At 42.6% G+C, this 14,720-nt stretch overlaps 1 protein-coding gene across 1 annotated transcript in view; it reads right to left on the reverse strand.

Annotated features, from left to right (window-relative positions):
• The window catches only part of LOC138467257 (extracellular calcium-sensing receptor-like), a 151,682-nt gene extending 140,379 nt beyond the window's left edge, over positions 1 to 11,303 (reverse strand). The window contains exons 1-2 of the mRNA XM_069607279.1: positions 11,161 to 11,303; positions 7,445 to 7,736 (exon numbers count right to left, since the gene is read on the reverse strand). Coding sequence (XP_069463380.1) covers positions 7,445 to 7,736; positions 11,161 to 11,303 — 435 coding nt within the window. The remainder of the gene's footprint in view (positions 1 to 7,444; positions 7,737 to 11,160) is intronic.
• Between the last annotated feature and the right edge of the window lie 3,417 nt (positions 11,304 to 14,720).

Here is a 14,720-nt window from a genome sequence, read left to right on the forward strand (position 1 = left end):
AGGAGGAAGACTGGAGGGTCCTGCACTGCCCAGGGAAGAAGCCAGCAGCAGAGCAAAGCGTCAAATAAAAGGTGTGCTCCTTAAAACCCAAACAGTTCCCGTTCCTCCTAGCTATCCGGTCCACTGCAGCAATGTACAGCAAATTAGACCAGGAGAGGGAGGCCAGCGTTTGGTGTTTGGTGAGCTGATTGGTCCCACCAAGCTCAATGGAAGAAGATTTCTTGCAGATCATCTCTGTCGTCGGAGTTTTGGGCGATTCAGACCTGCAGCAGGGCTTCACCAGGATGTCCAGTAGTTGGAGCAGTCATCTTCCATCTGCTCCTCGTTGGTTCTCTCGTCCCAGTGGCGACTCTACTTTCCAAGTCCCAGAGACCTGCTTTTAAGCAGTTTTCCCCCATTCACACAGCCTGGATGTCAATCACACTGCATGGTGGCTGTCCTGGCAGGACAGTCACCTAGCCAATCAAACTAGAGTGCGACTTGGGTCTCAAACCCCTCCCTCACATCCCGTCCACCCAGACACTCAGGCGCCTAAGGAGGGCTTCTGTGCAGAACGGCGAACAAAGGATCCAAACCTGGTTTGGCGCGCAGACTCTTACCAGGTGAAAACATAAATCCTAGAAATCCAGCAAAGAGGCTGAAGGCCTGAACAGTTAAGGGAAATTAGCCATTCTGGAGAATTCTCCCTAACACTGACTCAGACTCTTTGACGCTACAGCAAGATCAGCTGGAGCACCCATAATACAAAATGGGTCATAAATTATGCCGAGTTTAAATGTAATAAATGTAACGGTGGACCCGATCTTCGAATTATGTTCTAATTTTGTGCAAGAACAACGTGAAACAAAAGACATTCTGGCAAAAGTGGTGGACATTTTTCTGGCTCAAAACCAGACTGGATTAGCCCTGAACTTCTCAAATGACGATGAGCACAATCCAAATCCATCTGATACTTCATCCCTATTCTCCTCCCCAGGACTGTAATGCACTAAGGAGACAAATGGGGAGAGTTTGGAGTCAGAGAGGGAAGACATAGTAATAAGGAATAGACCCGACTGAGTGGGAGTTCCCTTTGAAGAAAAGCAAAGTCAGGAGTGTACAAGGGTAGAACGTGCAAAGCCCAAAGGAAGAGCAAAAAGACTCCCCAGACAACAAAAGAACTACTAAGGAGAAAAAATATAATAGCAAATAGTAATCGAGATGAAATTATCTGCATAGAAAACCCTGGGAGCTACGATTTAGCCAAAAAGGCCCAGCAAAAACAAAAGAAAGGGAAGCCTGGGGTCAGTAAAGATAAATCCCCAGGGACCTTGGACCTATAGCTAAACCATCAGGAAAGAGAACAAAGGGGTGTACCGATAATACAGAGGCAAGAAGGCACATTAGAAGCCCCAACTGGGGGAAACACAGAGGCCATATCCGAGAATGTACCGAGACAATTAATAAGTACGAAAGGGAAGGGAGTAGAGGAAAAGTCGATAATTCAGCAAACCAGTCTGGTGATAAGGTACACCCAACGCCAAGAGAAGCAAGAACCGGAGATGGAGAACAGTGATAGTTGTGATAGGTCAGATGACATCACATTTCCTAAGAAATTCAATGACCGACCATTCACAAAAACTATACACCTGGAATAAATGTACAGCACGCTGGAGAGCCCATTTTTAAATCGTGCAAAGGTTATATTGCTATTACATCAAATACCTAGACTAAAATGTGTTTCCATGGTTGATGTGAAGACTATTATCAAATTATTATCAAATTAACAGCATTTAATAGCAGATGCATCTGGGATATGATCACATCTGTTTCAACAGTGACAGTAGATGTATTATGTTCTTACTTTAACCAGATTTATGAATTGGGTTTTGTTATTCGGTATATGCTTCCAAAGAACATTACAATCCCTTACACCAAATCCCATAGAAAACGAAAAGGAAAAAATACTAATCAGACATGGCGCCTACAACATGCTGCACACACAATGAACAGCAACTACTGGCAGCAAGAAACTGATTACTGGGAGGCAAATCAGTACCAGGGCGGGTACTATTGACCGCTTATTGAAAAACCTTTCAAACTCATCTCAGTGAACACAAGAGGATTCCAGTCCTTTACCAACCACCCTGAAGGAAATAATATAATAGGATCCACTGACCTCTTTTTTCTACAAGAAAACTGGATCCCAGATGAGTTGGTGATTGACAGATTTATAACGTATTTATGTAAAGCCCTAGAGGGCAAAGATGGAAGACCAAAAAGAGGCGTGTGTAAAGGTGTATCAAACACCCTAAAAGTGTCTGGATTTGGTATGGACTGAAAATGAACGATGTATTTGTGTAAAGATTACACATTTTCCCAAATGTAGTTGGAATACTCTGGCCATTAATCTGTACTGCACTCCAAACGGATGCAGCATGATTAAATTACAGAATCACATTACAAAGATTCTAAAGACATGGCAGGACACATCCCTGCGGTGCAATGATTGTAGCAGGGGAGTTTAATATGCATTGTACCTTACCAGATGACTGCATTAACAATGAATATCAAAGCAAATTAATGGACTCAAGTAAATGCAATTTATCAGGTACACAGAGAATGTTTCACAATAAGGAGAGGCAGTGGTCTAACATGTTGATAGAGTATGACATGATACAACTGGCACCCACAGATCATAGCTCACTCTTAACACTTAGGTCCTGGCGTAGTGGATTGAGCACGCCTTGGCTGGATGCCATCTCTGCCACCCACCATATACTTACCAGGATGCAGTACTATGCAGTGGTTTTTATTGACCTGAGTGACCATGCAGTATTAATCGTTTCTGTCCAAGTAACAGAAAAGACAGCACAGGGAGGCTGGGCCACACAGAGGATGACTAATCTTCAAGGAAACCACATTAGATGGTCTACGGCTAATGTTAACAGAGCAAACATGATACTAAACATGTAGCCACCAGAAGTACTATGCCTGTTAGGGAAACAGGCAGCACACATGCACTGATAACTAAGATCACTGCAACTGCAATCTGTGGTCCAACAATGACGAGAACCTCAATGGGATTCGATATAGGAATACAGACAAAAACTAAAATATACCATAGGGACGTACCAAACATTAAACGTTCTGAGAAATCCACTGAACAGGAAAAGAAGCTTAAACTTAAATCTCTAGGCATCAATTACAAGAAGTGGTTAGGAGCACATAAAACTAGCAAAAGCTTGTGGAACTGGAAACTGATTTATCATTTGATAAAATGCCACCACAAAAAGAAATGTTGGTATCTCTACCGCACATACATTTCTCAATTAATACCAAAGGAAATTACTGCTATTTACAAAGAGAACTGATGCCGATATACAGAGTATCTTTACTGGATAGTACACAAGACTCGTACAAAACAGGGGACGATAACCTTAAGAAAAAGTTCATTTTATTTGATGAGGCAGAAATCCACTCAATGATTACTAAATTCAAAAAACTGAGAGCATCAGGCCCGGACGGCCTGGCCAACATTGTCATCAAGAAAAACCAGACAGCATGAGCCACACTACTGTATGAATGTTTTATCCAAATTATGTTGAGTGGGAAAATACCTGAAATCTGGCGACAAATAACACTTATTCCCGTACATAAAAAAGGTCTGATGTCAGAGCCTGCCAACTACCGCCTCCTTGCTTTGCTCTACAGCAGTAGTGAGATTTTCGTCACCATCCACGTGTAAAGCTGTGATCCAACCTAGCCAAATGGAGAAGTGACACAGCATTGCTGGATTTAATCAAAGCACTCTACACCAACACAAGTGCTTCTGTCAGTATGACGCCGGAAGGAGTTATTTTTACAAGAGCTATTAAAACCAACGTGGATCTAAAGCAGGGCAGTGTTCTGGCCCCAGCTTTGTGCAACCCTTTGTTTCAGATCTCAATATATACTTGGAGGGGTATCAACATGTTCCTCCCGAAATAGCAGGGAGCCCCGTAAGTTGGTTGGCATGTGCTGATGATACGGTCCTCACAGACCAAACCTAGAGCTTCCAGAGCGCAGTAGGTGCACTGTACGAGTCTGCTAAAGACAACGGCTTAAGGATTAACGAAAGTCAGATCAAAGTTATGACTTTGGGCCAAAATAAGCATTGTAGCCCTGCTTGCAAATGAATAATGAGCGGTAAATAACTCGAGAAGGTAAACTCGTACGTCTATTTTGGAAAGTCAATAGGATCCTTTACGGCTACTATGTTTTATAAAGATACTCTCCATGCACGGTTATGGGCAGGGGGAAGGTAAATAAACACAGTAAATGTGGAGGTTTACTTGAGGTTTATGATAAGAGCATTATACTGTGTATAATGTATGAGCTGTAAACTCTGCCAAGAAAATATACAGGTTGGCTCAAAGGGCTTGAAGGAAAACTGCTTCGGTCCATTCTGGGACTACCTAAATCGGTCTTGGAAGAAGTATTAAGACTGGAATCGGCTCCACCTTCCTTTCTTACGCACTTGAAAATGGCATGCTGCAAATTATATGTAAACATGTTTTATGGGGGTAGAGAGAAACATTGCTTGCACTCATGGTGAAATATGAGGAGTGAAGAAGAGTTCAGCAATCGAGCATGTGCCGATATGGCGAACACTACCCTTTCTCCCTCAAAACAATTAGAACTTGAAATCCCTGATCCATTGGAACTAGGGCATTTTCTTAAAATATATAAGGTAAAGCGACTTAATTGGGAAAGAATACAGAATATTGAAGTCTCAGCAAAGAAGAGAAGATATGCAGAGTACACACTACAGGCACATTTAAAGGGAGTCCATAGATACTACCTTACTAAGCGTTGCGGCCCAAGCTACGATATTTCATTGTATACTTACAATTTAATATATCACCTTTGTATGGATACATGGGTGCGTGATTTGGCATCTCACGGGAATCACACAAATGCTGTTTCGTTAATTGCCAGATAGAAACAACAAGACATATACGGACAAGCTGCCTACAACTGAACAATATATATTGGTAGGGATTCACTGAGTGGTGTAATGAAGAGACTAGCAAACAATCGGACCGATTTTAGGCAACATTGTACTCAGCAGAATCTTTGGTGATTATGGCGGCTGCCCTCCACATCTGGGAGCAGGCCCTATCCAGAATGCATGAAAAAAAGGCGATTCACAATATGACCCTAATTGGTAGTATTGGTAAAAAAACTACTGGACTTTGGGCCTCATTACGACCCTGGCGCTAATGGGTTAACGGCTGGGACCCGACCTTAACGGCTGGTCTAAACCAGCCGTTAAAGTAGGGACCCGCAAAGGGACCTTAGTGCTAAGTACAGTACCGCAATTTGCGGTACTGTACTTAGCGCCTTCCCCATTCCCAAAAAGCCCTATGGGGCGAAAATGGGAATGTGGAAGGGCCATGGTTCAATGGGGAATTACCGCCCCGCCAACCTTGGAATGGGGTGGTAATTCCCCATTGAACCATGGCGGACCCGTGCTAATAGCGCCATGGTTTAGCGCCGGTGTTGTAATGAGGGCCTTTGTGTCAAAGTTGTTTCTTATTTGGTCCACATCCTTCCAGAATTGTTCGTCCTACATGTGTTCAATAGAAGCACCTTTTTCTCCATGGGATTAAAAATGGGTGTAGACCGAAAACAACTTATTTTGTTTTCTTAATAACTCCAGAACCGTTCAATGATTTTTACTCTAAATGCCAAGTGTGCAAGTGCACATGGCAAGCCTTGCTTTTGAAAAATGTAATGTCGAGGTATGCTATTTACATAAACGTGTTCCGTTTTGTAGTGTTGGCTAGGTAAGCTGGAGAATCCAAGTTCCCCAGGATCATAGAGTGGGCAAGAGGGGCTCAGATTCCTTGGCAAGACAAACGACGATTCTTCTTCTTCACTCCCCTTACTGAAGCAAGACGAGAATCACATAAGAACTACATTCCCCTGAAGAAATTCAGGACAACTTCTATTTTGAAACATCAATTTCTACAATGTCAAATCAACATTTTCCACATTCATGATCACTTTTCCTATTCATGAACGCCTCACAATTCTTTGCTATCGTTTTCTCTTTCCCTGATGGTGGGGCTGGATAAAGTTTACATTTTATTTAAGGGGCAATTGTTGATTTTTTGTATCCTTTTGGGATGTACAATTACTGTAGGTGTAAATCCACTCTGCTGTACATTAAGCTTTTCTAAGATTCACTGGCAGGCTCACATCCCTCCAGAGTTGCCCTGTGCCCTCCACTCTCTGACCACCTTCCACCCTCTCAGGGCTGCCCACGTATAACTCATGCTTTTGCAGGCATTTCTCACTAAATGTTACTAACCCCCGGGATATGCTTTGCACTGTCCACATGCTGGTGAGCATGAGACATGTGAATTGGCCGTTGTGTTGTTGGATAGATGTGTTGCTGTAATGGTAAAAGTTGATTTGTTGGAAGGTCTTAAAACTTTGATTCAAACTGTTACTAAATTAATATGTGGCTTGAAATTACAGATGTTTGGCAGAGAAGAGTTCAAGTTCATTTGGGATTTATTGGGCCTCATTACGAGGTGGGCGCAAAGGATACCGTGCACCGTTAAGGACATCGGTGCCGGTAATCCCTTTGCGCCCTATTCCGAGGTCCCATAGCGGGTCCCTTCCTTAACGCCTGGTTTTACCAGGCGTTATGAACGGGGTCAGTTAAGGGACTTCAGAGCTAATAACGGTACAGCAAATTGCGGTACCCTTATTAGCTCCCTCCCCACTATGGGGGCTCAAATGGGAATGGGGATTGCCTTTTTCAATGGGGATTTACCGGTCCTGCAAAGGTCGGATTACACCGGTTAGTCCCTATTGAACAAGGTCGGAGTCGGAACCGGTTTTGGAGGCGCCCATTGCGCAAATAGCGCCATGGTTACCTCCAAACCCGGAATGAGGCCTGTGTCAGTCGTATCTGGTTGTGTGACATCATCATTAATGACATACTTGGTAGTATTGATTGTGGGTGCTATGGTAACTATTTTTCACTGATGCAGAGTATCAGGAGGAACCTAGTTACATGTGGTATGTCTTTGCATGTAGGATTTTATCTACTACTGAGTAAAAAAGGGGAAAAAACAGGGATACACTGACATAACTCACTAGTACAAACTCTATTTTCAATGCTCAAAATATGGGTATGCAGAATTAACGGTGTGTCAGTTGCTTGTCTGCCTGCTGAAATCACCACCTCGTTCCTTATGTTCAGCAATGGAAACAGAAATATGACAATACTCCATATTTACAGTGACAACATTTAAATGGAGCTATTATACGCCTTCATGCATAATCCCTTTCCCATAATTGATCAACAGATGATCCTGACCATAGCACCCCATTAGCTGTTTGCTCAGAATACTAAGCCTTTGAAGGTTGTTTCCTACATATTGTCTTATACTTATCTGGTCATTACCTGAGGTTGTCTGTACAAGCCGAGCAGTCTCGCTATGGGAATGGAGCATAAGGAGCCAGCATCCCCGACAATACCAGCCGGGTGACCATCCCTCTGGCAGCTGTAGTTTGGGATGTGCTTGTTCTGCCCAGTCAGCATCCAGAGGGTGCCCTGAAGGGCCAGCAGGGGATCTGCACAGGAGTCGTAGGTTTGGAAACCCAGCGTGACATTGGGCAAGATGTCATAGTTCCCATTGATCTCTTCAATAGCAAACAGCATGGCCTGGAGCCACTGGTAATTTTGAAAGATAAACCTAATGAAAATAACACACATATTATCAGGTTTTGAATCAGTACTTGCTGCCAGGATCCCCCCACCCCTAAGCACTGCACCTATAATAACGATGTTACCATAACCCAAGGCAGTATTCAGTAACCCAGCACATGCATTTCAGATACAGGTGAATACATGTGTGCTGCCAATTATTATATTGTGAACAACTTTTTTAGATGGAAAAACATGACCAATCTTTTGACATTCTAGATGGGCAATATGTATTCAGTATGGCAGCAATTAATGCAAATATTAGAAGAATGTGGCAATTAATGTGTTTCATACTTACTATCACTACTATCGAGTAAAACAGAATTTGATTATAATTTAATGTATACAAACCTGCCATAAAAAAAATATCAGACTTGTCAGGTAGAATATGTATGACACCATTTTGGCTGGTGTTCTGTAAAGAGGAGCATGAGAACGTAAAAAGGGAACATGAAACAGCTAATGTTCGTTAGAATTGCCCTGTTGGCAAATGTAATTATTTATTTATTTTTACATTTATCGAGAGTGCTAAACCCTGAGACCTCAAGGCGCTGTTATATGAAATGTTACTCGCAAGACAATAAGACATAGGGGGTCATTACAAGTTAGGAGGTAGCCAATGCCGATGTTAGCGGCATGGCAACCCTCTTACCGGGTACCGGGTCCGGGTTCCTTGAATGAGGAATTACCGGACCATTCTGACCTTGGAGGGTCCGGTAATTCCTCATTCAAGAAACCTATCCCCATTCCCATTCGAGACCCCTTAGAGTTCAATGGGAATGGGGAGGGTGCTAACAACGGGCCCGTTAATAACGGGCCTGTTGTTAGCACCCTGGTCTGCTTGTGGGACCCGCTAAGGGCGCCTGGTAAGATTGCTTCTTTGACTCTTACTTTTTTCTTTGTATACACTCCCTCTTAATCAATATCATTTCATTGGCACTTTTAAACTGATGCTATTCAGCTCTTTTTATCTTCCTTTTCTGACTTACTCCAATCACCCCATTCAGATTGTCGATCCGTCATGGCACATTAGATGCTTTCTCTGTTTGCATTCACCTTTTCCTTAAAATTCCTATCCGCTTTACTCTGTCTCCCTGAACCTTGTTCTCTTTCCCTATCTCCATGCAACACGTTTCTTTGCTTTTCTAATCATATATCTTCTCGTGTTCATTCCTGTTCCTAAGTTTCATAATATCCTCGTTGGCCTTTCTCACCATCACACACTATTTTGTTATTTCACATTTTGACTATTGCTCTTCACTTCACTCCCTGTTACTCTTTCAGCGTATGCTCTCACTCCGCTTCTAGCATTGTTTAATTCTGGTGTTTGCCTGCTGTGCTGACTTCCTCTGCTTTCTCATGTTCCCCACCCCTCTTGTACTGACTTCCAATGCTGTCCCTTTTCTGCCCATCTTCAGTTCTGTTTCCTGCCCATTCTCAACCTTGGCATCCATGCTCTTGGCGCTTTTTATATTCATTCTTTGGTGTTAGTCTCTGTACCTATTTGTTCACTGGAGCTATCTCTTCATTGTCCCTTATCCCATTCTGCTCAATTATATGTTTGCTTCTTTTCCTTGTTTGCCCCAAAGTTCAGAAATGTTCTTCCCCTTTTTGGTCTGTATACTCTTACTCTTTCACGCTTCCATTATTGCTTCCATTGTCCCACCTTGCATCAACTTGAAAGACATTTGTAATCCATTTTCATGATTACATGTTTTAACATGTTTTTGTAACCGTTTACTTATAAATGAATCTATACATCCTAATGAATAACACAGACTTTCTGAAGTTTAGAAACCATGATTGTGCAGAGAATCCATCCTTAATACCACACATCAATTATCCATCAAGCTCGTAGATGCCCCTGTAGGCTCATCATACGTCATTCATTCTAGACGTAGACATAAACAGAGAATAATGCATCATCGGCAGCTTCAAAGGTCCTCCTAGACTTACTCTGTGTTCACAGGAATATCCTTAAGTCTTGACACGTGTCCATTGATCACTGACTCACATTAAGCATTCCTCTATTTCGATTAAAGCTGAGGGTCTGCGAACCATTATAAGAGCACCTCATACGACTCCTAATCATTTTAAGAGGTGCCCCAAGCTTGCGCAGCCAGATGTGGAGAAAGGACCTGACGCTAAGGACACTGCTGTGTTTTGCTTGCTTCTAATGGTGCTGCCATTCCATCCGTCCTGCAGTCCAGTCATTTAGTAGCCTTACTTTCTTGATTCTCACTCCCTCCACCTAATGTACACGGAAAAGCTAATCCTTTCGCGAAACCAGATTTGCGCAAATACAACACTTCGAAACTATAAAGCACAATAGCATCCAAGAGCCAGATCAGACTCGCAGGCAACTCATTCCGGGCAGTTTTGTTTTCAGTCGCCATTTTCCTCGCAGTAAAGGAAACGGACCGCTGGCGGCACTAACAATTCGGGGAGCCCGACCTCAAAAACAGGCGTTTTTCTATTCAGCACCCCGCTTTTTGAAATGTGTAGCTTGCACTTTATGACTGCTTACCTCACTGTTGAAAAATCTTCTCATTTTCAATCAAGCACATTTTATGGATATGTGTTATTATGGGAGGGTGTCTAAGGTTACTCGAATATGCACCAGATATCGAAGTGGGTTACCTGATGTATTCAGTTATTTTAATATCTGAATGGGCAGGGCTTTGTTATTCACTTGTAAAAAAAGTTGGTGCTTTAGAACTTTAGAAGAGAGAGAAATAAAGAGAGGGAGAGAGAAATAGGGTGAGAGAGGGGGAGAGAGATAGAGAGAGAGAGAGAGAGAGATCACTATGTGGCATATGGTCTGCTCGGTTGTGCTAGTTGTATTTCACAATGCAGTGGTGACATTGCTCACATTTACAAAATGGGAAAATAAGTCAATTTTGGGGATACGCTATGTACATTATTACACTATTCAAGCTTGAAAGATATGTATTTTTGTAGGATTGCAGGCAAACCAGATGGCTAGCTAACAATCAAAATGATATTGAATCCGTATATTTACGCAATGGACAAAAGTATTTCTGACCCCTATAAAAGTGTTTTATTCATTGGTGTCTGAATAAATTAAGTGAATTCAATCTGTCCCTTCAATATCACATTGATCCTGGAAAAAATTGTTCCAAACATTGTTCCAAACCTGACCCAATTTCACCTTGACCTGTTTTATTTGACTTTTGCACCATAGTAACATCGTATTTTCTACATCAACAATTACTAAGTGGAATACGTGGTGCACAGCTGACTAGTTCCATGTTGTCTATTCAAACGTTAGTAGATGCGCCGTCCCTACGCGGTGACAAGTACAGAACACGATTCTGGATGTCCTCTTAGGATTACAATCTAAAACAGGTTAACCATTAGCAAACGATCAACACGAATATCGAACAACTTACGTTCGACAGACAGCGGGTGATGGCTCTTCTTCAAAAGAATATTGGAAACTGACTCTGTCAACGTGGAGCTGGAAGACTCCTCCAATCAGGATGTCTCCTTTCATGGAGAACCCAATAGCCTCGGAGCTTCGAAGCTGGCACATTGGTGCCCCCCACTGTCCAACACACAGTGTTATGCAGGGTAACTGGAGGTGCCAGATTAAATACCAACATGAAGCATGTTGGATCAGGCTTGTGAACACATGGCTTTTTACCTCTTGGAGAAGAGTTGTTTTGATGACTGCGGAGAAGCTCACCATCATGTTCTGCTGTGTTGTGGGACTGACTGGTCATTTGTTAAGGTGGAGGAGCAAAGGTATGTGCTAGCAGTAGAATCCTGCTCTGTTTTAAGATTGCCTTCTCCCTCTGCTTTTCTCGGAGATCACATTGGCACTGCAAGACTTCTGACAAGGAAATAATGAACAGTAATGCAGTAATGCAGTGATGTGGCACTCTTAAATCATGTAAAACCAGTCCCCTGGGGCAGCTATTTAAAATAATGATAACTTTTTTGCATGATTAAAACTGACGAAAATTGCACTCAGTGCTTCTGAGGACTGGTGCGTGACCTTATCCCGCAATCAAAGTGTTAATTGCACCGGACCCACACAGGGGGAGCTTCCACCTTTCTAATTCTCCCACACTGGAGAGGTTGCTCTTCTGGGAGGGAGATGCATGAAAATGCAATTCTACACATCTACTCTGGCAAGACGTTCACTTTGCCTCCTTCTTGCAATATAACCTTAATGCATATTTTGGAATTTCTCCATAGGCTAACAACTCCCCCAGCACAAGGTTCTATCTGTTACCATTAAACAATGCATATTGCATTGTATTGTATTGTATTGTGTTTGGTTATTTATATAGCACTCTTTCCACACTTGTTAGCCCTCAATGTGCTTTTTTTCTCTTGTTGGAACGTCCTCAGTGATTGTAGTCAATGTGGTGGAAAATTCTATGGAGTTTAGCTTAGGAGATGCATGTGTGCATGCTGCCGGTCTAGGACTTGGGTGGCTGGCAAGGCTCGACTAAGCAGCCCAAAGAGAGGCCAGGCATGTGGGTGGGCACTGTTGAAGGTTTGCGATAGATTCCTATGGTTGAGAGAGTCTATGTGAGGCCAGTTATACCGATTTCCTTTCGGGTGGTAGTCACTGTATGCTAGTGGCAGAGGTGTTGAGCTATATCAGGTGTTTCAGTCGGGACGGCTATATGTGATGCTAGACCGGATGAGCATAGCCATAGCAGCATTCTATCGAGCATGGATCCTTGGACGTGCTTGCAGCCTGTGTCCATACTCGTGGTGCGAGATATACATGCCATAATCATATGGTAAATTAGACCTAACAACGCCAACACTAACATTGTTTTTTGAGATGTTGCCTCATATTATAGAAGCAAATCATAAGAAAATGCAACATGCAAATTTACAGAACCACAAGTGTGCATTTGCTAGAACTTAACCAATATTTTGGCAATATGTTCTAATTCAACAAATTATAAATAATTGCTTGAAGCAAAATATTACAAATGAAGTTATTTAATTGAGATTTAAAACAATTACATATTTGTACATTCATGAAACGTTGCCAGCATGTGTTTCAACCTTACTGGTCTTTGTCAAGGCTTACTAGAATTGAGTCTGATACAAATTGGGTTGCAAGCAACTTATAATATTTCGACTTTGTCAAATGATCTAAAATCAAGGCCTTGGAGTGGTTTGGTGGAGAAAACACAGGCTTTCTGGTTGTCTTGACTCACAGGTTGCTGTGAGTCCCAGTCACTCAAGTATAAGATTCAGTACTTGTGCTCGGGCTCCCACCATGCTGGGGTTCTGCCACACACCTTCAGGGGTCCAACAACATGGTGAGATACTGGAAACCAGTCTGGCTGACATATATGCACGTTTTTCTCCAGTGCAGGTCACCTGCAATGTGCCCTGGGGATGGCCTTTGATACTCTATTTTCACTTCCAGCAGAGGTCTTACAGGCAACTTTCCCAACATAGATCCAATGGCTTTTTGCTCAGGTTGTTGTTCAAGAGTGAATCAAAGAAGGAATGGAAAACCCCGTACCTAGGCAAATGTGTATAGATGATTGGGGAAAGGAAAATCTGCTGTTGGGCTCCAATCCCTGTCCTTGGAAGGAGTGGCGTTTGCCTTCTGACATCAGACCCCAAGTGTTCTGTGCTACAGAAAGAAGAGGGGACATAAAGGAGGGGGACATGAGGCTGAGAGGCACATTATCCTTGAGTTTATTAGTGATTCAGCCAAAGACCACCCACTCAAGGACTTTTTAATAATGGGGAAGGAGAGATATTGGGTGATAGACATTGCTTTCTTTATGCTTTTCTATTTAACAAAATTGCCTATTCTAAAATATAACATTAACACATTGTTAATTGGGGGTTTACAGCTCATTGTAAACAATCTAACTCTCGGTTTTCCAAGGATGCAATCTTTCAAGTAACCTAAACTCTGATTTGACATCATATTATTCGGTGGCAGCAATACTCAATCATCTCTTTTCAAAATGGCATAGCATTGCACAGTATTTCTATTCCATGCATATTTTGCAAAACAAATGCAGGTAAGGTTAGTTCAACATGCAGATTGTGGAGTGCATCTGTATTAGCACAAAACCAGAGCAGTGCGTTAGCACAACACAATGGGCCTCATTACGACCATGGCAGAACGGGTTAAACGGCGCCGTAAAAGGCTGCGGCGCCGTTCAACCCGTTCCGCCACGTTACGAGGTCCCCTCGCGGGACACGTTAAGCACGCCTGGGAAAACCAGGCGTGCATAGCGGGTCCCGCGAGGGGAAGAGGGAGCAAACAACGGGCCATCTCATAATGGCCCGTTGTTTACTCCCTCTCCCATTCCCATTCAGCCCTATGGGGGCGGAAAAGCGAATGGGGATGAACCGTGTCCATGTCCTCGAGTGAGGAATTACCGGGCCATCCGAACTCGGAATGGTCCGGTAAGTCCTCATTCCGAGGACACGGACACGGATGCGGTTTTGCCTCGTAATGAGGCCCAAAGTGTGAACAGAAGAACAAACTGTAAATGAACAAAGCTAAGTCATGGTGAGGACCCTGCAAAGCTGGTGTAAAAAATATCCTCTTAACTTAACTAGAGTTTTGCAAACACAAATGCTTTGCATTTGTCTGTTGGAGCTGACAAGAATGTGAGCAGCATTAAATCAATACGAAAGGTTTTGCATCTGCTTGTGTGTTTTCGTGTTGCAGCTAAAATGTATGTCAAACTCAATAGTAACAACTTCACATATTTTCAAGGCCTAAATAGTTTGCCTTGCTTAGTAAAATATTCATCACTGGCTTATGCATACAATATGTGACACTACTCTTGTTAAAAATGTCTTTAAGGACAATCACAATTCGATCACAAATCGGTTTTTGTTTTGTTCGTTTTTTGCATTTCCATTGTGTCTTTCAGTTCTTAAATTGGATTTAGTTACAGGAACGAACACATCATGTAATGGCCCAAGGGAAGAAAAAAAAAAA

Source organism: Ambystoma mexicanum, chromosome 1p, assembly GCF_040938575.1.
Source record: "Ambystoma mexicanum isolate Mex_15411 chromosome 1p, UKY_AmexF1_1, whole genome shotgun sequence".
Classification (NCBI taxonomy): Eukaryota; Metazoa; Chordata; class Amphibia; order Caudata; family Ambystomatidae; genus Ambystoma; species Ambystoma mexicanum.